The sequence below is a fragment of the Eublepharis macularius genome, chromosome 6, assembly GCF_028583425.1.
Source record: "Eublepharis macularius isolate TG4126 chromosome 6, MPM_Emac_v1.0, whole genome shotgun sequence".
NCBI lineage: Eukaryota > Metazoa > Chordata > Lepidosauria > Squamata > Eublepharidae > Eublepharis > Eublepharis macularius.
The window spans coordinates 89,346,225-89,372,099 of NC_072795.1; the positions used below are offsets into that span (position 1 = coordinate 89,346,225).

Here is a 25,875-nt window from a genome sequence, read left to right on the forward strand (position 1 = left end):
AATCTGTTCTTTACAATTGTCAGGATTATTTAGATTATATTTTGGTACTATGATTGTTTTAGTGTTTTTCATCAGCTTTATTCTAAATTTTTATATTAACAGTATGTATCTGTACCACAATCAGCTCCTAGTCTTGTTCTATCAGAGAGAATAGAGCTCTTCCATATTCTGATTCCAATTACATAATCTGCTTGATTTCTGCATTAGCCATCTGGTGACATTCACATATACAATTGTCTGTATGGTTGCCTGAAGTATGAGAATTGAACAAATTGCTGGCTTCACAAAATTCTGAGTCACTCTCCACTTCATTGTGTAATCCTAGTCCAAATCTTCGGACAGTATTTGATTCAGCTGTTTCCTACTTTTCAGTTTGGGCCACCTTCTGCGCAGCACTAACCAGGGTAGCTGTGTCACTGCTGTTGTCTATGAAAGATCTTCTGACAGTGCCACCTTCCTCTACTGCTGGTACCCAAGAGCTGCCCTTCAAGGAATCCTCCGCCCCCATCATCGTTATAACTGTCAAGTCTCTTCTGCTTATGTGACTGTTGATTCCTGAAGGGTTTGGATGTATCTTAGTCTGGTGTCTCAGCTTTGCCCATTCCATCTTGAGCAACTCTGCTAGGAGTTTAGACTCCTGACAGATTCTAAAGTCCTGATGGTATTGCTACAAAACGACTGTGGGATTAGGTACCAAGGATCAGAACGGAAACAATGGTTCTCTACAGATCTTGTTGCATAAACATTTTGAAACTTCTGGACGAATGAGAAAAAAAATAACGACGTCTGAAAGCTGTTATTGTGTGCTCTAGAGACAGACATGCATATACAGCCCAATGTAGATGTGAGGCCATGAGGCACTGCTCCTTACCCCTTGTCTAATTTAAATGGGGCCCTCAGCTGCCAAATGTGCAATACTAAGCATGCCAGTGCAGTACCTACCTGGGCTATTGTTCTCTGGCAATGTAATTGTGAATGTTCAGATGAGGGGACTCAGTTTAAATAAGATGTGACATGTGAGCCATGGTTAAGTTCTTCTTGCTCATGCATCAAGTTTATATCAGGCAATAGACATAGTGTCACTGGGAAAAAAAGTCTCACTTCTGCAAACTGAAAAATATCAATGTCTCATAACGTAAACTAAGCTGTCAAAGTGAAATGAACTCTTACCAGCTCAGCCCTGCATGTTAGGGAATCAGCACCTTTGTTTTCCAGAGTTGCAGCTAGGATAATCACCATGGTAACCACGTCATGCATTGGGATCCATTCCAGTAGAGGTTAAGGTCAGAATCAGCCATATTAGGCACAGCCTCTGATTCAGTGCATTTTCAAGAAGAAAGGTTTAATAGAACCAGATCCCATCTGTTTTATAAAACAGATAGCTTGACAAAAATTGCTCCAAAGTGTTCACCCTCTGGGGAAAAAAAACAAAAAGGTGAAACACAATTTTAAAAAAATATTTCACAAACTGCTGCATAAAAAATAAATTGTGCGAGTAGGTTTCCATTGTCTCCCATAATAGATAGATAGTTTATTTTTCACGGTCAATGACCAACAATTAACAAAGACACCAATAGAAGGTACCGCAGAAGGGAATAAAACATCAATAAAATCATTCGCAGTACATGGGTAAAAATCATTCACAATACAATAGTATAAACTTTAAAATTCTCGGTGGTACAATAAAATCATTCACTTAGACACTAAGGATTTCCTGATCCTTGAAGCAATCCAGCCAAATTTGGCTACCTGATGCGTGATCTTAGGGTGTCTATCTGAAAAGAAACCTCTCAGAATGCATATCCTTTGGCTACGGGTAATGGGCAAAGTTGAAAAAAGAGGAAGAGATTTGCGAAGATTGCTATACACCTTGCAATCAAATATAATGTGTTCTAATGATTCTATCCCTTCCTCACAGCAGGGACAAATCCTTTCCTCATAAGGGATTTTTTTAAACTTCCCTTCAAGGACAGCCGAGGGAAAAACATCCAGATGCATTTGTGTAAAAATGTCTGTACTCCTGATTTGGTAGGTTGAGGAGATAAGGCATAGGCATTACCCTATTGGGGGTCTCCAAAAGATCTCGCCATTTCTCTATTCTGATTATGTCATGTTGCCTTGCAGTATCTAATATCCTCTGTTTTACTATATCCTTAGCTTTTTCATAACCCATAGAGCACAGGTATTGTTTGGAAAGACCATGCAGAAGTAACTTCTTATCCAGCACCCTAAGCCATGGGGGAGGGGGGGCAAAGGGATCCAATATTATTAGACTTATGAGCCCTTTGGGAAAGAAAACTAATTTTAGCCAGTACAGGATTACTGCAATCCACAACCTTGCCTCTACTGTAATCATGCCAGTTTCAATTCTGATAAGTGCAGTCTCCCATAATAAACACTGGGAATCCTACTCTTTTTCACATACCTGGGAGCAATAAAGTAGGGGGGGGGGAATCAAGTATACCCATGGGAAAAACAACCAAGCCCTTTCTTTCCTACATTAACTGCCTAGGTGCAGTTGAGAAAGGAAGTTGCAAGAAGATGTCTACAGTGAAAAAACAGAGAATTCAGAGCCATTTATGACTCCCAATTGCCATTAAGTCAACCTTCGTTCTACTCCAGACTCTCATGCAAGGGAATTCCTTAAAATTGAGGATTTTTTACTGAAATAACTTCTCCCCACATAAAATTATGCTCTAAAATATTGGGTAGCCAATTCAATATATATCTGCCAAATTCTGAGTTGGGTGGAATTTTAAAATCCATCCACACACAGAGAATTCGGCCCCAACCCGGCAGCCAAGGGCTTGAGGCCGGGGGCCGCATTTGCCACCACGGAGGATAAGCGGCAGCGTTTCCCCGGCCTCTCAGGGTCACATAGGAAGGGGGCGGGGCTAAGTGCCTTAACAGGACAGCCCTGCCTCTGCATCAGCACTTGTTGCCTCGTGCTTGGAGCTTTAAGGGGGAAAACCATCCACCAGGCTGGCTGGATCCCAGCCATGCATGTGGATAGCTCGCATCCGGGGCAGTGGGTCTCACCCAGACAGGTCAAGGTGGGGTCCAGGGGCTTGACCTGTACCGCTGGTTAGGCCCTTGCCAGGGTTTTTTAGTTGTTGCAGTTCATGTTGTTGCCTAAATAAAAGTGGCCCTTTATTACCCAAGCCTTGTGTCTGCCTCTTATTCCGTCTGGGGGGGGGGGCAATTCGATGCCCACACATTTCAGTATCAGGGAGATTTCTGGTTATTTCTCTATCAAGAGAACAATGGCCAAGAAAAATAATTAATCCAGCCCTGACAGTTAAAGAGATTTGTCTGGAATAAAACCAAAGATTCTCTAAAAATATGAATATGTGCCATAATACAGAATGCTATTTGCATATAACCTAAGCTTATTTATCTGAATCCCTAGGCAGCCTTCAAAACATTTCAGATAGAAGTTTAAAACAACTGGGAGATATCTGCATGAGCTACATGGGAAGCCAGATAGCCAAGATAGATTTTTCCCTTCTGGCAGGACTTGCAGCAAAATGTATACAATAAAAAAAATGATAGACTGAAGTTAAGTTCTCATTAGAAAAAAAAATCCAAAGTAATGCCTGTAATCCTACTTTGACATTTTACTGACTTTTTTTGTTACTGCTAAAAAGAGAGAAAAATCATGAACTATAAGATACTAAACATAATGCCCTAATGTGCAATTTAAAGGACTTGTTCTGTATAAGGCCAATGATTTAGAATAAGCTGATAAGCATTAGAATTCACTGAGAGCCAATACTGATTCCCTTGTCAGCTTGCAAATCATATTTCTTGTTTACTTAGATTTGACCTTGCAAGTGGGCAATACTGAGAATGTTCACTTAAAGGCCAGCTGGCCAGTAAAAAAAAAAAATCTGCTATTGTTTTGTCAGAACTAGGTTCATCCAGAGTGCAAAAACCATGAAAGGAGGAAAATCGATACATTTTTCTGAAGATTTACTGTTGAAAAAAAGAAGTGTGATGCAGTCATATAGGTTGATTACAAGTACGGTTTACTGGTAAAGCTTCCCATTAATCTCTGAACAAAGTAATGAACTTCTGGATACTATGAACGCCACAAGCCCAGAAAATGAGACAGGACAAGACTAACATCCTCATCTTAAACATTATGCATTGCTAAGGGCACACAAAGCAGCCTATCTGATTTAGCTACCTCAGTATCTTGCATGAGTCAAGCCTGCCAGGCTCATTTGTCAGACCAACAATCTCATTCAAACATGCTACCACCAAAAATCGAGGCTGCGTGTACCACAGTAGTTCTCCCTACAGTGACCAAGAACACAAATGTCATCTGACCAGCTTTATACTGGACAAATTTTTCAAGTATCTGTGCTAAGCCAGAGATGGTTGTACATTTGCAAATACAGCTTTGGTGGCCAATATCTCCAACAGCAAGCCAGAGGGGATGAGAAAGTGACCTCTTTCAGTTCTCTGTCTTGACCTCATCCATGCAGGCTAAAGCTTCTAAGGGAGTGACCCCAAAGAGTCCTGAACCTTGACATCTGACCAATAAGCTAGAGTTACTTATTGGTGAGCTCACAAAAGCAGAAATATGCACAAACTAGAGTTACTAGGCCAGTGACCTTCCAGTGGCCTCTCCCATGACATTTTATCAGCAAGTTAGATCCTCAGTCATTTAGCTCTGAGAGAGTCCACAACATCAATCTACTCAGTCAGAGGAACAGACAAGTCATGCCATGCAAGGCTGTGCCCAACATCAGAACTGTCAGTTAGTAATGCTGAAGTAAAGAAGAATCCAGTCCGCCTCATCCAACGCTTGACAGCGTGCAAGCAGAATACTATACAAAGACAGTTGTATACCAAATGCCTACTGTAGAAGACCATGCATGTAATCATGAGCAAGCCAACTTGCTGAACAGATGTGGGAGGTGCAAAAGGGGAGGGGAGTACAGCTTCAGTTCTAACACAGAGACAGAAATTGATTCTTCTTTTCTTTCATACTGATGCCACACCCCCTTCCTTCTTCTGTCTTACCAATCAACTAGTAAGAACCGATCAGAAAAACCCCAGACAAAGAGATGCTGCTGGAGCAAAGAGAAGCTTTATAGAAGCTCCAAGTCATCCTACCAGTAAGTAAAGTAATAACATCATCTGAACTGAGAGCTACTTAAGTCAGTTTTTAAGAGAGTAACCATGACAGTCTGTTGCAGCAAAATAAAAAACAAATCCAGGGACACTTTAAAGAATAACAAAATTTATTCCAGCCTAAGCTTTCTAAGTCAGAACTCACTTCATCAAATGCATGGTGTACATTCTACTATATGCTGACAGACACTGTTTAATACAACTCCACTTTAATACAAATCCACTTCAGATGTTTCCTGCAAAGCGACCAGTTCTTATAACCATTTAGTTTGTTCAGTGCTTAGTTTGCACCATGTCTGAGAAGCAATTTAGTTCTGAAAAGGGTGGAGAGCCATTTGCTTACACGGGTAAAACAGTAAGTACTGTAGGGAACTCTCCTTACATTGTTAATAATTAAATATCCTAAGCAGGAAACTTGCAAGAAAAAAATCTTATAATGAATACTTAGATTTGGAGTTATAATCAACATGCTGGCTCAAAACTTACACATTCAAATCAGATGAGTGACGTACAGTGTAAATTACAAATAAGCAAATTTTTGCCATTTTTAGTTCTTCTTTGGGCAATGTCTCATTTCCCATGGCATTAAAACCAATTAACTACTAATTAACAGCATTTAGCAACTGTGACAATAAAGATGCAATGGGCATGGTGCAACCAGGTTAAAAAACAAATAGGAACATATGAAGCTGCCAAATACTGAGTCTCTTTTGATCCATCCAGGCCAGAGGTATTTAACTCTGCCTGGACCTTCTGCTTGGCAGCAGCTTTCCAAAATCTCAGGCAGAGGTCTTTCACAAGCACAGCTACCCTCTAAATCTGATATATCAGGGATTAAATTTAGGGCCTTCAGCTTGCACAGCAAGGTCTAATGCCCATTTTAAAAGAACTATTTGCAATGTAATTCTAAACAGAGTTAAATTCTGTGTGTAAGGAAGTCAATGGGATTGTAATGTTTAGGACTGCACTGTTAATCTATTTAGAGACTATCATTAAACTGGGCACTAAATTGGATGGAGAAAGGTAGCCTGGTGCCTAGAAAATTCCTCTCTAGACTACTGCACAGTTAAGTCTGAATTATCTGGAATCAGGGCATTACTTCTCCACAGATCATTATTTTTCCCTAAGGTAATGATTAATGCTTTTGCAAGAAGCCCAAGAGACCTCATAACAATGATTTTGCAAGTACAGGCAAAATACTCCTCCTTGAAAGGACATCCTGTTGTGTACAGCAAGCCTTCCAACATAAACCTATGTAACTATGTGGGGAGAGTATAATAAAAGAAACAAAGTAAGTTGTTTCTAAAAGCTTATAGTGTAGTTCTACTGGGTAGATCTGCCATTATACCCATCCATAAGAGGCAACTACAGAGTTGACAATTCTGTCTTTTTAACTACACAATGAAAGAAGTCTGCCTCCATCAAAAAGTTATTTGTAATTCCTTACAGAAATCTCTATCTTTGCTATGAAAAGACAGTTTTAGCCTTCCTTTCTGCTTGTAGCATTTCTGAGACCACAGTTCAAAGCTTAATGCCATTTTGTTTTAACACAACTAAGCAAAGCCAATACAAATTGAGAATTTTACTCAAGGTTTAAAAGGTTGTCACTCTGGCTTGGATCAAATGGAGGATTTCTAAGGACAGAAGCATCTTCTATAAGACAGCATGACTTTCCTGTCTTCCCCCTAGCCTGAATTGCCCCTGAAATGCTGCTCCTGATGGCCAATGGACCTCCAGGAACAAAATTGGGGGGGGGGGATTTGGAGCAGCAACAGGACCAGGAGGAGGTAAGAAACTGGCTTCCTGCTCCAATAGATTCTGCACCCCGGTCTGAAAAGTCTGTGTATGCTGAACATGTATATGCAAAAAATAAATTGATGGGACAGTCATTTCCTTTTTAATGGAATATACAGATCTTTTAAAAAAACAGCTACAGCCACAGAAGGTTTCCTAAATCTACAACATACTAACATTAAGAGAGTTCACGGAGTGAATTAAGCCATAGATCTCCAACATATGCACAGATTTAATAGCACATGCCCATCATTCACACTGTAATGGGAAACAACACTGAAAAAATCTTTATTCCCATGACAATCCTAGTTTCCAGGAAAGTCACTACTTATAGAGGCCATAAACTTTACACTCTTGATTTAGATATAGATAGAGATCCTTAACATTAGGAACAAAACAACTATATAATATTGAAAAGGGTCAGGTTACACAACTGCCCAGTAGGAGGAATGAACCTGGGTGAGTTGAGCAGTTCAGGTTGAGCAGCAGCAGCTGCTGGACAAATTATACAGAAGCAGCCACTGGACAAAACATCCCACCATCCCAGCACTGTCCCTTTTCAGGAGAAAAAATATATCTCTATGCTACTTTGGGGCAAGGCCTAGCACTGATTTTGTGGGACTCCATCTTCAGCAGAGGAAGAAGAAGTCTTAGAATAATTAATCGACAGCTGTAGGAGGCAGTTTAGTGGCTGTACTTGCAAAACTTCCTTTTAAACAACTTCATGCAAATGTACACTATACAAGTATAAAGTATCAGTGCTTTAATAACGTATAGTTAGGCTTTTACAAGAGCTCATACCATTTGCCTCATCCACAGATTAATTCTTCAGGGTTTTTTCCCTTAAAAAATATAATTTATCTGAAACCTAAGTTGAAAGCAAGTCCCCATGGCTCAACATATCTTAATTCTTCCTCTTATTCAAGCCCTCATGGATGCAGCTTAATTTTTCTAAAATATTCTTCCTAAAATATTCCCAGATGAAAATTTTCAAAAATCCATCACAAAGTTTCTATCCATGCATAGCAACAGTACAGTACAGATGGCTATCACAATCCCTGGAAGGAATACTCATAAAGTACACTCAATAGATGGAAACTGGAAACTTTTAGCAAATAATTGTTTTTCCACATTCTCGAAAACTCCCACACTAAGTGAAGGCATCCACAGACTTTACAACGTTGTAATAAAAAAGTACCAGGGTTATAGTAGATCTGCTCCCTGGAGCAATATTATGAGTCTCCATAGGGCAAAAGACAAGGCATTGGCTATTTTGCTGAAATCCTAAACTGATATTCAACCACACACACTGCAATTTGCATAGACAACAACTACTCATTTGAATGCCTCGGGTACAAATATAGTCACTTTGTAATCAGTATAACTGTGCAATCCTAAACAGAATTATAGCCTTCCATATTCATTTAAGTAACTGAGTTTAGAAGGATTTAACTGTGCTTAGAATTGTACTGAAAGATCGAGGCACGTAAAACTATCCAGGGAAGAAAGAGTGATCCTGCAGCAATTCAACTGCCCAGTTTATCAAGTCAAATTACTACGACAGAAGATGAATTGAGGGTGAAATTCGAACGAAAAAAACCCCTGGAATGATCATAAGAAGCACAGCCAGGTTTGTTGTTGACTCAATAGACTGAAAAAAATGAAATAGTATTAACCCTTGTATTTTAATACAGCTATGCAAAATTATACTGTATTGGCATATCATTTTTAAATTTCTCAGTGCTTTCAAGTGTCTTGCTCACTCTAAGGGCCAAGCCACAAGTGAGGAATGACACTTGAAGGGCAAGTGGATTGAGTGGAGAGCAAGTGAACAGGGAGGAATATACTTGCCGTTCAAGTGTCATTCGTCACTTGTAGTTTGGCCCTCAGTTTGTGGCCTGCACTGCATAACCCTCTGTGGGTTGCAAGGGGCTGGAGGGGAAAGATTCCTGGGAGAAAACAGATCACAATAGCTGCAGCAGTGCAAGCTGCTGCTTGTCCTACCATATTTACTGCAGATTAGTAATGAAATATATACTGATAATCTTCCATTAAAAACCAGCCATCCCTGTATTCTGTGGATCTGCACACAGATACTAAAATTAGGAGCAGCCCTCTAGTTCACAACACATACCCAACGTGACTCTCAATGGTGAACAAGTTGCTTCCTCAAGGACAAGACTTCACGCTAAATTAATCTTTCAGTAGCGAGCACTAAGTAGAGCACTAAGTAGATCGCGGAAGAGACAATATCTTTCTTCCACTAGGGTGAGGGAGGTCACTGATTTCAGCCCTCCAACTCTACAAGGAAAGAAAGATAAGAGGAAATGGATGACAGGGAAACTACCCAGTCCTGTAATTCTAAGGCCAACATCAGTTAAAGACCAGAAAAAGTTACAGATACTGTCTTCTGGAAAAGATATGTATAAGCCCAACATACGGGGTGGCAAGCTGCCTGCTATTGGTTTATAAAAAGAAAAGTATAAAGCTTGATGCATTCAGAGCAAGGAGAACTGAATTTCAAACCAAATCTCTAGAGAGAAGGCAGTATAAATTGTCTTCGCAGCCCTCTGCAAACATCCAATAATATGGGAACTACAGTGTTGCTATTCTAACAGCCCCTTAATAAGGCAAGTCCTGACTGGCCAGTCATAAGATATTTATATTTACTAGCATCAATGCACTGCTGAGCAGCTATCCAGTTAACGGCTCTTCAGCCTTCCCTCCCACTCTGCCAGTTCCCCTGCCCTTCTCTGGGTGCATTTAATTAATTTATTTATATGGACAGGAGAGAGTAAAATTTTGCTTAATACAGACTTGGGATTTTTTTAGACATGATCAGTTAGCACAAATAAGTGCCCCACCCAAAATAGAGCCACACTCTTCTAAGTCTATTGACTTCAACCAACTTGGAAGATTGTAACTCGGCTTAGAACAGGACTGTAAATGTGCCTTTGTTACTCATTTGGTGTGTAGCAATCCTCCTTTCCACAAAGCTGCATTTTTGCTGATGAAGTATAAGTACAAAATAAGATGTGAATTACTGGCAAAATGTAGTAACCCCAACATATGAATCCATTGCTCTTGTATACAGGCGTACACAGAATGTCAAGACACACTGTTTGCAACACTGTTAGTGACCAAATTCTCCTTACCAATTCCTGTACAATTCCGTGTGTTTTAATCCAGATCTGTTTTTTTTTTAAATTCATGTTGTCAGCAGTTATGCAGTCCAGTGCAACTCCAGTGTTAAAAGTTGCAAGGAACAGCAAGGGTCCCCTTCCCATACTCCTTATCTGCATTTTTAGTTTTGATTGTTCTTTAGAGGCTCTATCCGCCCTCCTCTCTGTTGATGTGCACATGTATTTCAATAACAAATAAAGGAGATGGTAAACAGCCTAAAAACCTGCTCTGCAGCCAGTTTTACTACCTTCTGCAAACCTGGAAATGGGACAGAGAGCCATTGACTTTGGATTAGAACCTGCGAGAGCATCAACTAAAAATAAAAAGCTATTGTGGCTTTTTTTATTATTTCACAAAAAAAAGACCCTCATGCCATTCATTTGCTTGGTGTTGCCCCTGAAATGTTATGATATTTCTGCTGTGAGACGAACCGTCCTGGTCAGCCCCTATATTCAAGCCTAGAAAATTATCATTCACAACCCACAGTCAGGAGGAACTCCAAGAGTCAGAGCACCTGACAGGCCAAGGATATTAGTATTATAATAATTTTTAAAGAATAATAATGAATTATAAACGTATGCCATAGTATAATTGTCCATTGCCTAAAATGGAAATTAACGATGCAGTCCTGAGAAAAGTTACAACTTTATTATTCCACTGACTTTAATGGACTTAAAAAGATGCAACTCTCCTTAGGATTGCACTTTTAAAAAACCAGCCAGTTGATTAAAGAAATCAATGGCTAGTTTAAAATGAAGCAAGTAACTAGGATAACACAGCATAAGAAGAGAAGAATAGATAACATCTGGATTGGGAAGTAGCACTTGAAAAAGAGGTGGGAATAGATGGATGGGTTTGTGCAACAATGAAGACAGCATTGCTCTATGCCAAATTCTACAGTTGTATCGGCCTCTGGCATGACAATAGCTGCTACTGCAATAATGCCCCTTTGCACATGTAGACAGACAACAGCTGGCTGGACAGCATACAGAATATCCATCACAGAACACTAGCTGCAGACTGAGTCATTGCCTTACATGGAATTCTGGGGTATGGCCAGGTTTGGCTCTCCTCTCCATAAGTGGGTTCCCTTTACGTTCCTTCTTCATGCATAGCAGCATAAGTCTGGCTCATGTGCTAAAACATTCATTCTGTCTCTTGTTGTGCTGTCTCAAACACGTTCCAAAGAGGAAAGTATTAGTACATAAAGGGCTGAATAGCAGCAGACTTAAATACTGACCTCCCACTCACCAAGCAGATTGTTTTAAGGGGGGTTAGAAATCAGCTATCATTATGGAGGGAATCTGAACAGCTCTAGAAAGTGTGAGAGGAGAGGAGCGATGAAAGGCAGAATGAAGGTTATAAATAGCAAGCAGTATTTCTGCCTTCTCTGAGTAATGGCACCCACACATTTATTGAAAGCACACACTATCTCTGGAGTTCTGAGCAGTTGCCCACAGAAAGATTCTGGCAACAGTAGAGATATTAAAGGCTGCTGGGAAAAATCAGCTCTCGAGGAGACCAATCCAAGTATTTGGATATAATGACAGACTATTCTAACAATACTGATAACTAAAAGAATAAAGTTATGATCAGTATTGCATTTTTTAAAATTCTGGTGCTTTGGTAATGGCATGGAGGACTAAAGAAGGAATTTTTCCTGCCGGAAAGGTAAGATGAGAGTCAGTATGCTCATGTCCTCATCGCAAGTGTAAATTCATTTTATTCACCATGCAATTGGCATAACCTGTAACCTCTGAACTATTCTGAGTTTATGTATTACTCATACTTTCTTAATGAAGCTGAAAGTGGGGGACATGTCTAGTAAAACCAAATTAAGCAGTATAACTATATGGAATAGTAAAAAAAAACTATATGGAATGGTGCAACTGTATTCTAACACTATATACTAATGTAGCAAGGTGGTACCCAAGTTTGCTCCACTGTTCATGTTCTCAGAAAAAACAAGATTGATAGGAGCAGGACACTCTGCAATGTATGCAAGCTAGGAACACATTAATATGCATCTATTCTAGTTCCATTATGTAGAAGTGAGCAGATGTGGTCATAGCCCAAATTATTACCAGACTGGGTCCAGACTGTACAGCATATACTGCAGTCCTAAACAGAATCACATCTTTCTCGGCCAAATGACTGCAATGAACTTAGAAGAGTGAAGCTCTGCTTAGGACTGTACCAGTAATAAAGCACTCCATTCTGCAACAAGACCTTCTGTACCAAAAATTCCTGTTTAATAATATAATATCATTCAAGTTGCAACATGACACTGAGAGAAATACTTAAAGGTGAAGCAAATTTTATCAGATGGAGATAAACGCTCCAAACAAATGAGCTACACTACATAGTAAGGGGAAAAGGGAAGGACCTACAAGAGCACATATGAACATAACAGTGTCTTTATCCATCTTTCCTTCCAGACCATTAATTTGGTGGTTTGTTAGTCCCTCTGAACACAAAACTATTAATCTTGTTTACCCCATCATCAAAATTTGTTGGGGTCATCTTTGATACTTCACAAGAAGGCAAAAGGATAAATCTTCAGGGGTTATTCTTTCCACCACATGCGGAATTTGATATGATACAGCAGCACATTTTTCCTCTCTTTCCATTACTTCCTGCTTCTCAAAAGAAAGAGTCATATTTATCACACAAAATGGAGCTGCTCCACCTAGTGAGGTACTGCCAAGGTTTTAACAACAGGCCTTCACATAAAGATCCCCTTGTGGCATGTGATACATACAGCTGTAGTTTTAAAACCAGTTGCCTTATAGGCTCCTCTAGGTTGGAAAGTTTCTAAATCACTTTATAGTTTGGGATATTATCTCTCCTACTCATTTATGAAGTAACATGTTATCCAAAAAAATAGGTACCTATTGTTCACCACCCGTTTCTTCCCCCACTTCTAATCTCATGATTTTTATGTCTATTTAGCTGCCTGTCCCCTGTCTCCTTGATATCTGCTTATCTCCTTCTGGGTAACTTCTGTCTCTGATGGTTTCTTCTCTCATCTACTTATTGACTGTCCTCATTCCTGCTCCTGATGTCTGCTTCCCTGTTCTTCTGCACAAACTTCATCTTCTTTCTCTTTTCTATTCTTCTCTCATATAAACATCTGTTTTCTATCCTCCCTTTCTACTCATGATCATCCAACCTGGTTTAGTGCATACAGCAGTAAAATAGAGAGCAAGTCTACTTGGATAGTCTCGCTCACACAGTCCTCTCAGCCATAGATCTTCTATGGTGTAAAAGAAAGCAAAACAACTCCCCTCTATGTGAAACCAGAATAAAGAAATCAAAGGCGATGAAAGCCAAAGTCTATTTGGAAGGAACGTCTTTTGAAAACTGGAACCTATGAATTTGTTCCATCCTATCATTAGTCCCTATATAGCTTTTTCCTAGAAAGTGTTCTTAGATGAACAAGTCAAATTCCAACATTAAGAAGACTAATATAAAATAAAGTGCAGTTCAGACTAAGAGTATACACACACCCAAAATCCAGTATTACTCGGATACGGGTATCCAAAATACCATATATATTTGATAGTCCAGATATTAGGGTCCAAAAATACTGATTTAGTTTTTGGAACGGGGTTTTATTTGGGGATCTGCATACATTCAACATTATTCCCTATGAAAGAGCCTATACAAGGCAGGGGGAGGGGGATGTTCCAGCAAACTCCACCAAAATTGTGGATAACCTAATCATTGCTGTCCACTACCTACATTACCCAAAGTTTCAAGAGGATTAGATCAGGAGTCCAATTCTATGGACCCCTTAACAAGCTGCCCCTTCCACTCTTCACTGTTCCCTCTTGGAGAGGGGAGGTTTCCAAACTGGCATTTAGGCAAACAAAAAAAAAACCCTAACAAACACATAGAGCAATCACTGGCCAAAGGCCCAGTCCCAATACAAGCTGAATCAAGAAAATCCAACAGAACCAATGTCAAACCAGAGAATCTCAGCAGAACCAAACTGAAGCACGGGCCACTGTTGCAAACCCAACCAAACCACTGTCACTCAAAGAAGCCAGGCACAACCCAGGGCCAATGTGGGAACCAAATATTCACATCAACCATCCTGCAGAACTACCAATCCAGCACAAGCACTGGCAATGGCAATGGCAAGCAAAGACTCACAGCAGTAAATTAGTATAAGATCCCTCTCCCAAGAAAGGCCTTAGAAAGTGAGAAGAAGGGGTAACCCAAGTTCTCCCCTCTCTGAAGTCTGCAGCCTACACTGTCACTCTAGAAGCCTAGAGACGGAGCTGCAGAAACAGCCTTTCATCACTGGTCCTCTTGTTCTCTCACACCCCTGCAAAGACGAAAGTTTAGTTAACACAACACTAGCTTCATTTTTGGCGTACCTGTGGGTTTGCTTCTGCTTGTTTTAATTTAACATTGGCATATACGTGCTATAAATTCTCTACTTTCCCTAACATCTCTCTTTCTGTTCCAGTGGCAAGAAAACAACATTTTTAGTGCTGTTTTTTTCCATGCAGAATTGTGCCAAAATCCAAGGAGTGTGCTGGCTGGGCTAGTGTTTCTTTGGCATGTGTTTGGGAAATTCGAAGTTGGAGCATCCATTCTATATAGTGTGCCCACTGGATATAGTGTCCTGCTAGTTTTCTACCCAAGATAACTTTGGGAAGAATGCCTTTTCCCATCTCCTTAACACAGACTGAGAGAGGATACAGGCACAAGGTGTGTTCACTTCATGCAGTCTGAAAGTCCAGAGCTAGGAAACTGAAGAGTGGCAGCAAGTTGACCTTCAGGAAGATCAACTGCTCAACTGTCTACAGCTGCAGGTAAGTGCGATGAGCGATGACGTCACCAGCACAAGAAAAGACATGATCTTTGTGCTTGGAGGGCATGAGAGGAGTTTCTGAGCTGCAAGAGAAAGATCTGGACAGACCACCTCTTTCTTGGCCCAGCAGCTCAGCGAACAGTTGGTATGCAACTCACAGAGCTCTGAAAGGTAGTCCCTGACTACTGACTTTGCCGAATCCTGGCCCATGCATCTCTCATTCCAAGAGGAGTTGAGCACACCCCTGTGGCCTTCATCTCCAAGGACATCTGGGGATTGGCTGTGGGGTAACCTGGCCAAGAAGGGGAAGCGCACGGACAGAAATGTTGGTCTCCCCTCCCCAGCAGGTTGCCTCTCTTAGTCTGCATATACTACATCCGCTGAGAGAGCTTGTCTCTAATGCTGGTGAGCTTCCTGGCCTGCTCAATGATGCTGCCCTTGAAGTGTGGGTTACACAGGTACACATACAAGTTGTACTTGGTGAGAGGTTGCAGGCAGGACTCAATGCCTTCTTGCACTTTCTCATGAGTGTGTGTGTGAAAAGCTGAAACCAAGTCTGCACATCCTGGGCCTGGGTCCAGAAAGGTGGTCACCTTCTTCAGAAGCATTTGGATCAAAGGAATGACTAGTTCCAGGGTTGCCTTGTCAGGCAAGACCATCACAGTGAAGTCATTAAAGTGCTCAAGGACCACCACTGTCTGGGAGATGGCCAGCCAATTCTCTTGGCTGAACTGACTCTCCCCTGTCCCAGTGTCACTCTCCAAGAATCACATTGTGAGGACAGCCTACTGCTCCAACAAACTTTCAAGCACAGCATGGCTGGAGTTCCAGTGAGTGCTTATGTTACCAACTAAGTGATAATCCAGGTTGGCTCTCAGGACCTGCTTCTGGTGCAGGTGATGGTATCCTTCATGCTACACAAGAAGTGACCCATGATGTGCCAACATCTCATGAAGAAACACTGGACCTCATGAGTCGCAGCATCCAGTCTGGGATCCCCAGGATCCAGACCCAGACGCTTACCAGACCCAGGCACTTACTTTGCAGTAAACACCATTGAGGCTCACTTTCACTGCCACTGCCCAGATGTTTTCGCTGCCATGGCTCACCATGTATCCAATGGTGACGACCCTGCCTACCCACTGCACTAACTGCCTCTCAATGGCAGCAAAGATGTTGTCTGCCATGTGTGCCTTGTCAACAACCTTGTCATGAAGCGAAGCCTGGCAGAAGCCAGCCCAGTGTCCCCCCATCTCATGCTGCCTGATGCCGATTGTCCCGCCAGTGCACAGCCAGTGAGAGGTATCTATGCTGTAACTGAAGGTAGGTTCAGACAGCAGATGTGAAGTGCACATTTCTCCCAGCAGTGTGAGACAACTGTACCTTCACATAATCCTTGGCAGCCCTGTAAAAGGAGGGCACAACAGTTTTGCTCAGTGTAGTGCAAACAGGGGGCATGTACCAAGGTACAACTTCTTGGAACAGCCTGAAGAAGCCAACATCTTTGACTACAGAAAAGGGACATCCACCTACAGTGATCATCTCATCCCTGTTCCATGCTGTCTGGACACCCTCTCTTGGCACACAAGTGCCACCTCCACCAAACATCTTCATTAGAGATGTGTGGCATCACTTCTCTATAGGAAACGTAGGGGGAGAACACCAGAGGTGGTTCTGGGACAAACCCTATTCTGATTTGCCACCCGGTGGTACAAGTGATCTTCAAGTGATTCCCGAGTCCAGTAGTCAAGGGATGAGCCAGGTCTTTCCTTCAACTGATCTGGCCTTGGTCTCCAGACCCCTAATCATCCTGGTTACTCTCCTCTGCACTCGTTCCAGTTTGTCCACATCCTTTCTTAAATGAGGCCTTCAGAACAGCACATAATACTCCAGGTGGGGCCTGACCAACATGGTATATAGTGGGACAATCTCTTTGTTAATACACTCTAAGGTTGTGTTCACCTTTTTTGCTGCTGCATCACACTGCTCATATTTTGCTTCCCATCTACCCATATCCCAAGATCTTCTTCACACAACTGCTACCTAGAAGTGTCTCTCTCATCTTGTATGCATGTTTTGCATTCTTGTTACCCAGGTCAGGAACCTGAAACTTAACCATGTTAAATCCTCTCCTCTCCTCTCCTCTCCTCTCCTCTCATACTACTGGTGCTTTCAGAGTAGGCCTAGCTAGACTGCACTACACTCACTGAAACAGCAGTAACCCACAAAATTTTTCCAACACTCCCAAATATCAGACTTTTTTTTAAAAAAAAACCTCTACCTACCTACTCTAAAAGCCGGCTAATTCTTGTGGGTCTAACCTGGAGATGGAAATATGATCTTTTATTAAAAAGTCTTATTTAAGGTTATGTTATTTTTCTAACTGCCATAGCAAGAAGCAATTCAAGAATAAAACAATTTCCTTCTTGAAACCCAGAGACTAGTACAGGAATGCCTATGGCTACAAACTTTTCTTTTCTAAACCCCCTGGCCTGGCTTCACTGAAGCTAAGAGGCCAAGAGCAAAGTGAGCAGCCTAATTAATTTTTTGCTACAGCGCCTATTTATCTATTTGACTGCAATACCTGAACCCCTCTTAATGCCTACACAAGCCACTTTAGGGGGGAACTCTGCTGGTCCCTAAGTTAAAAATTAATTTATATTTTTTACCAAGGCCCAGGGCTTTTTTTCAGCTGGAACGCGGTGGAACGGAATTCCGGAACCTCTTGAAAATGGTCACATGGTCACATGGCAATCTAAACTCCCCTCTGTCTGGAGATCAGGGGGCGGGGCCACCAGCCATGTGACCATTTTCGCCGAGGGCAACCCACTGAGTTCCACCACCTCTTTTCCCAGAAAAAAAGCCCTGCCAAGACCTATACCTCACCTCCATTAAAAAACCTTATGGAAAGTTTATGTAGCAACAACAGAACAACCCAACAATAGAGCACCCCGAAAGTTCCCTATAGGCAAAAACAATAAACAACTGCTGTGGAGAAAAACAACTCTTACCACCTCTTACAGGTAAAAAGCAATCTGCACCTCCCTGAACAACAAGCAACTCTTTAGCAATATTCCACCCTCCACATACACACAAGAACAGCAACTATAACAATGAATGAACACTAAGCAACTCTTTACAGAGGTGAGCACCAACTAACCTTCCCCCCACCCCAAACCCAGAAATCCAGATCTGGGCTTCAGGGATCACCAAAAATATCTGGTATTCCTGAAATCCAGGAAAGATTCTCTGATCTGCTTAGGACAGATCAGAAAATCTCTGATTTATTCGGCTATTATTGCCTATGAGGAAAAGAATCTGGGTGCTATCTGAGGACTAGGGGTGTAGCATTTTTCAAACAAATTCCCACTTTGCAGAGAACCTACTCCTAACTATCCTCTAAAGATTCCCCAAGTTTCTGGAAGATTGGGCCCTGGGATTCTCTGATTTGATTTGGAGAAGCCAGATATAGCCAAGTCGCCAAAAATCCAGCTTTCTTCCTAAATCCCAGATCACACACTTCTAACTCTTTAAACCAACAAGAAAAAAGCAATCTCCACCCCCAACAAGAACAGCAAGTAACTCTTAATAATAATAGTAAGCAAAAGCAATCTTCCCCCCACAACAACACCAAGCAACCACCACCACCAGCAAAAGCACCCCAACACTAAGAGCAACTATTAAATAAACTTTGGAAAGTAAGCTAAGAAGACCTGCCCCTTTCCCCACCCTTACCCTACTCCTCCCCAACCCAACACCAGGCCAACCAGCCAGTTTTAAAATGGCCAGAGGGATGATTCCAGATAAACACAAATAATTTGGGAATTCACTGTTTGATATACCTGAATATATCCATATTTATCCAGGTGTGCCTTATATAGCCAAACAATACCAGAAGGGTATTATTCGAGTATATATTCTGCTCTGGCGTTTTGAATCACACACCCCTAAGTTCAGCCACTGACAGAGATCTTATCAGCATAAATTTCTCCTAAAATGGTTATTTATAATATGAAACCTAACCCCCAAAACCACAACTGTGATTCCTTTCAGAAGCAGTCCTTTCTAAAACCTGCATCAGAAGTGCCTATGACATGTAAGTCTTTGCTTTAGATCAAATTATTCCCCACTGAAATAAATCAAACTACTTCCATTAATTCTTCTACCAGTGGAGAAAGAGAAACTCTTTCTTCATTAGAAGATTTAGTGAAAGGAAGTCAGAGGATCCAACCTTTTAAATTTTATTCATAGATTCATAGGCATCAACAAACAACAAACAAATCAATATTTGGCAGTCAAAGAAAAGTTGGTTGAAAAGATGATTTTAGGATATTTTTAAAACATTGAACTATAGCGAATTTCACAATCAACTCACCGCTGCCGCCACCACTGGGCATATCGCTCTCTTGCTTTCTGAAGCTACTTCCAGCATTTGATGGATTACCGGACTGGCATGTACCAGTTAAAGTAAATCAATCTATAGTATCAATGTACAGAAAAGCATCTCTTTGAATCTAAAGTTTATTTTTAATGTTGCCAAATGTGGGAAAGTCTGCCAACCTAGGGTCACTGTACCCGAGAGATAAAGCAAAATTGAACCAGTTGATAGAAATTCTTATCTGCATTAATGAGCAACAGCAGAGTTTTTTTTTCCTAAAGAAGGTTATGGCTACTGTGAGTGGTTTATGCTCCTAGATCAGATTAAACAAGATCTCCACCATTTTGATTTTTTAAAGGGTAAAGGATCTCAAGCAGGAATAAGCAAGATGCCAAGCTTTCTCAGGCAAAGGTTCACCTGTAGCTGGGTCTCTGGGGATACAGATCAAACATACCCAGTGTACCACAGGATATATGAATAAACAATCATGTACACTTTGACATGCAGACTGTATAGTAAAAAAAGGAGTACAGATTAAATGGGCAGGGCATGCACACATAATTAATCTAAATGAGCCCAAGCCTGCTTCCAGCACGACCCTTTGTGCAGAGTGTATAAAGTTGGCTGGTGTATAAACTTCCTGTGTCCAAAGTAGGAGCTACAAAGGATGTTATGAGAGCTGGGAGCATCTTGAGAACAAACATCACCTTTTTTCTCCCCGGACACCTTTCATGATCACTGCAGTCAGACAGCTGTGCTAGCTCCACTGTCCATGTGACTCTCTATCAGCATGTGAACTGGGAAGGAGCTGGCGTGGGCTGAAGAACACGTCTGGCCTTGAATGATACAAGGAAAAGGGGAAAACCACAAAACCTAGAGGGTAAGTGAGCCTTGAGATTACAACTCATCATAGCTTAAATGAGAAACTGTTAAATCGCTGTGTCTTATACTACACACAAGTTGGGTACTCACATTCAGTAACCCAATTTTCCTGTCTCCAATTGGTTGTTTATAGAAAGAAAAGTCATTCATTTTATTAAAATGGCATACCGGTATAGTACTGGTTGCCCAGCAGGCCGGGAAGGTAGAGGCTCCAATGGGCTGTTTCTTGCGCCTCTGATCCCTGCAAACCACATGGTGTCCATTTACAGCAGAGTCCTACTTACAGCACTCCTAGTTTTAAATGAACTGTATTCTATACATTTTGTTGTAAACTACATCAAGGAACTACAATGCCAAGACCACGGCAATACAGCCCGGAAAACCCACAACAACCATACATCAAGTTTTCTTGGAAAACAAAAAATGAAAATTTCTGAACTACATACATATTTTATGCCGAAGTGTGGAACTGGGTGTGCAAGAAATGTCCACATGGACACACCTTTAATTGAGGCTACAGAGGTTGATCTTTGACAAATACATCATACTGAAATTAAAACAAGGAAGTTTTCTTGTGCCTTAGCTTTGGAAGAAAATACAACCAAGAGCCCTGCAGCATTTAACAAATTTACTATGGAGTGAGTTTTTAGTGCTCAGAGCCTACTTCATCAGACACATGAAAAAAAAAACCAATTCCCAAGTACAAAACAAATACATACCATGTCAACAATAAAGGAATCCATGTGTACAAAATACAGGCATCTCGACACTGGTTAGACAGTGATTGTGTAGTGGATGAAGAACACTTACTTCAGACTGGGCCTCAAAATTCACATAAGCATTATCATCAAAACCGCACATGCTACAGCTTCACTTGATGAATGTATCAGATGATATAGACCTCCAGTATTTCCTCATCACCTAAAAGACTCTTTAAAAACCCAAGCACTGTACAAGTAGCTAAGTTCTTGTCTTCTGTTAAGAAAATATGGGCTTAGATAATGTACTCTATATAATTTTATTTGATAACCTATAACCCTTTCCATTGTCTGATGTACTCGGATGAATGATATATGTTGAGATATGGGTTTAGGTTAATTAATTAATTAACAATGAACTGGCCCATAATAAAGATCAACTGACTGACTCATCTGAGGGCAGATTGCTTACACACAAGTGAGAGATCGTTTCCTTTTCAAATGTCTTAGAGGATAATCTTAAGAGTTAGTTAGTATTATTGCATATTAAGATGTATTTTATTCACCATTGGTATAATCTACACCTTGATCCTCAACATATTTATTTGAAAAATCACTTGTGAGGCTTGATTCACACATCTGCATGGGAGCTCTTGTTCAGGGCCTATGCTGCTCTACTAACATATTATGGAACAATATGGGGCGGCTTTCCCTATAACTATCGCCCTGTGGGAAGCTTTGTTGTGACAAAAGGAGACTGTATCTACCAATGTCTTTTCAGTCAGTTCTAAACACTTGGTACAGCTCTGGGGGACAGAATAAGAAAACATGGTTGGGTTTTCAAAACCAGAAGGAGGTCTAAAACAAAAGCCAAATGTTCAAATATTTTAATTTTAAACGAATTGATCTCACTGTACTTTTGCGATACTGACATTATAATTCTATGTTCATTACCTGTATGCAAGTCCCTCAATTTCTAAGTAAGCATGCTAAGAAATGCACACTGCCAGGCAGAAAAATTTTTTGCCGTGCAAACTAGACAAAAATTTTCAAAAGAGGAATTAAACGTGTTCAGCACTACTCTTCTTTCAAAACCAATGAGAATGAAAATGCATATCTTTTCCTGAACTGCCAAAAATAAATATTCCCCGGTTTCTTAATTGGTATTGCAGTGCAGTCCTAAGCAAAGTTATACCCTTTTAAACCCACTGACTTCAATCATCATAGAAGGGTCTAGCTTTATTTAGGATCACACTGTTAGATGGCACTTTTGCAACTTAAAAGTAAATTATAAAGTTTTGAGAAAATACAATACAGGGGGTTTTTTTGTTTTCAACTTCATAGTTATATATAGCACAAGAGGATGACTTGCAAGGACTTTCAGGGGGCATCTCATTTTCGCCTCCCTAACTATTTCCTTTCCCGGAAACCCCCACAGTCTCTCCCCTTTTCTTACTTTCTTCTCTCTTCCCCACTCACCAGCCAACCTGCCTTTATCTGCCCCCTCCCTTTCTTCAGCTTTCCCTCCTTCCCTCTCCCTGTAAGCAGCTAATGGGAAAAACCATGGCCCAGCCACGCAGTGCCAGCCACCAGGCCAGACCCAGCTGCACAATGGGAAACCTGCAAGGATTTGCAGGGGCCGCCTCATTTTCTTCTGTATCCTCTTCCTTACATTATTTCCTCTTTCCCTATTCTTGGCTAACCTTCATATCATCACCTTTTCTTGCTTCCTTTTTAAAGCTACAAGGAGTTTACTCTGAAACTCTAACCACTACACTACACTTGCTTTTGGTGGGAGGGGGGTTGCTGTTAAACAGTAGCAAGCAGCCAGGCCTGGGAAAGTCATGCAAGTCTTGTGTTATTAAGTCATCTAGTGGCCTCTTCTAGGCCTGGCCCCAATAAGGCCTCCTTAAAGGCCAAAACAGCATCTGGTTAAAGCTACAGGTGCTCCTTTTATCATTTTGGTTTTTTTTTAAACCCCCAGTGTATTTTTTTAATTTTTTTAAAAAATAGATTTCAGATTTTCCTGCAAATCTGAGGCACTTTTCAGGTGTGTTGGAAGATCTGTCTTGTCCATTCATGGCTCTAATCTCCAGATTTAAGCATCCTTAGATCACGGCCACATGGCTACTAGTATGTAAGATGATAAACTAGCTTATTTTACGCCTTTTCATTTCGGTGGGCTTAAGTGTGTCCAAGATTGGGCTATTAAACATATACAATGCCATCCTAAAGAGCTACACCCTTCTAACCCCATTGACTCCAACTAACTTAGACTACAGCCAGGGCCTTTTCGGTCCTGGCTCCCACCTAGTGGAATACTCTGTCTGCTGAAATCAAGGCCCGGCAGGACTTACTATCTTTTCACCAGGCCTGCAAGACAGAGTTGTTCCTCCAGGCATATGGCTGAGGCTGGGCCTCCGCCGGCCTGGGAAAAAAGGGGTGTATAAAACCCTCCCTGTGAAGGCTATCCACCACTTTGTTTTAAATGTGTTGTTTTTAATGAATATGAGTTTTAACTGTATTTTAATTGTATTTTAATATGTTGTTATCCACCCTGAGCCCGCTTGTGGGGAGGGTGGAATACAAATTTGAAATAAATAAATAAATAAATAAATAACTTAAAAGATATGACTCTGCTTAAAATGGCACTGATAGATACTTGGGTTTCAATCCTAAAAAACACTTTTTTTCTGAGGATTATCCAGACTAAAATACAATGACTTACTTGGGAAAAGATTGCTTCTTTAGTGACAGACTTTTTGATGGCCATGAAGAAATTTTAAAAACATTTTTAAGCCCCTCTCTCCCAGAAATATTGCAACCATCCCTGCAAGAAAGGGTAGCTAGTGCTACAACTCTGCCCACAGACCTTTTTTTGTTACTAACTACTGGTAATTAAAGCATACCATTATCTCAGGGGTTGGCCTACGTCTACCATTCAGGATCCAATTAAGGTTTTCTTTGGGAACTTGCAATTCTTTCCCTTGGTGACTATGAAAAATTTTGTTCTATTGCTCTCTTGCTAAAGCAGCATACACTTATTCAGAATATAAATCTATTAATCCCTTTCCTTGTATTTAAAATGAATGTTATGCATGTATCTGTTTGCTTCTTTTTCATAAACTTCAATGTGTTTTGAATAATTTTTGAATTTTGCTGCCACATCTGCCCTTTGCTGACCACCATTAGCAAGACTAATGAAATGCATAATCACATTTTAAATGTGCATTATATGCAGAATGTATGTATCTGTTTATTTAGAACATACAATTTTTGAATTGCCTTTCCATTCCAAGCAATTAAAGTGCTCAGAATAGGTCCATCATGTTCTTGTTGGGGGTGGGAAATCTCTCATTTCTTATTGCTACTCCCATGGACAACAGAAGAAAAACAATCTTTAAAAATTGCTCTACAGAGTTTCCAGCATTTCCCAGAGAAACAAGACTTCACTTCTGGTTTTTCCCCTGGAAGTGACATCATGCCATCAATAGCAAACCCCTCCTGAACTCCTGTCAGTTCCCAGGCAACCTCAACAATGTACAACAAACAAAAAATTAACTAGCGGAGAGTATGATAATTGTCAGCTCATTAAAGCTGAAATGACTGGCAACTTAGCAATAGCCTGTGAATGCCCTAGAATATAAAAATGTGGTCAGCTGCTGATAAAAAGCATAGAAGAAAGTGGCAACTGGAACTTCCTTTCCAGGAAGTTCCAGGGGTATAGAACCCCATCTGAAGGAAATCATGCTCCAATGAAGAAACTGCCAGTTACCTTGAGATTGCAGAAGAGGAGCAAGGACTATTCCATTTGCTCTCTACCCGGAACCAAATTACTAAGGGCCTCCTTTAGCAGCTCCCACAGAGAAAGAACACCACAACAAGAAGACCAATCTGACTCCCCCCACAATGGCTAGAAAGAAGCAGCTGCAGGGAGCATAATTCCCCCCTCCTTGACAAAAAGAATTGTGCTCCAACAGTCAATTTCTAAGATACCACAGAAGTGAGAAGAGGTCACTCTGGCGGCCTCTGGCAAAGGACAAAAAACTGTGAGATACCTCTACTACTTTCATCCAAACAAAAATAACACTGAGGAAAGTTCAGGCTGGGTCCAACTGGATATGAATTCTAGTTTAGTTTTGATATCAACTGAATAATCTCCTTCCTTTACCTCTTTCCCCCATTTTGTCTCATCTTTTTACTTTGTACATCAGGGTCAATCACTCTTTACTAAATAAGATAACGAAAAACTAGGCTACTCAAACTAGCTGTTGGTATAAACAGTGTGAAATAATCTGATCATGATGAAGTTTGTACTAAAATAAATGGATGCTATTTCTACTGGTAGAAGTTATACATGTTGTTCAGTTAGGTAACATGATTCAGGCACGGCAGACTGCTGAGATCATTATTCTTCACTATTCATCTTGTTAGAAGAAAACAATACATCTCCCTAACTCTAACCAAAGTTGTACATTCATAAAATCACACAACCTACATGATTAGCACTTTTTTCTAATAAAAACACAAATTTATACTGGAAGCTCGCTTTTGGCAACAGCTAAGCATATGTTTTATACATGAATGTGCCTAGTTTTTACAGGCAACAAATGGGTCAACACAATTATTTCAGACTTTGAAGAAAGTTGTTTTCTAGGAGAAGAAAAAACAAGATGTAGATTTTTACTTTAGTTGAGCTGTTGCAATTTTCAGCAATTTGGCATTTTGTTGCTAGGCTACTCATCAATAGGTAAAACGTATTTTGATCAGGTCACCTAAAAGCTCTAAACTGGTGGTTTCAGGTGATCTAAAGTTTGCCTCATAAAAACTGCATAAGTAATTAGCAACCGCAAGATTGAACAGAGAAAGAGGCCGAGGAGGGGGGGGCAAAGGAACAGATATGTGACAAATTTCCCAAAAGTTCATATAGTACTAGATACAGCCCAAATGCATCTCACTGGGCCACATCTACC

The 25,875-nt window shown here is 40.7% G+C and overlaps 1 protein-coding gene across 1 annotated transcript in view; it reads right to left on the reverse strand.

The window, feature by feature from the left end:
• FAM53B (family with sequence similarity 53 member B) overlaps positions 1 to 25,875 on the reverse strand; it is a 135,302-nt gene that overhangs the window by 99,833 nt on the left and 9,594 nt on the right. The window contains exon 3 of the mRNA XM_054982830.1: positions 1,171 to 1,414. Coding sequence (XP_054838805.1) covers positions 1,171 to 1,257 — 87 coding nt within the window. The 5' untranslated portion in view covers positions 1,258 to 1,414. The remainder of the gene's footprint in view (positions 1 to 1,170; positions 1,415 to 25,875) is intronic.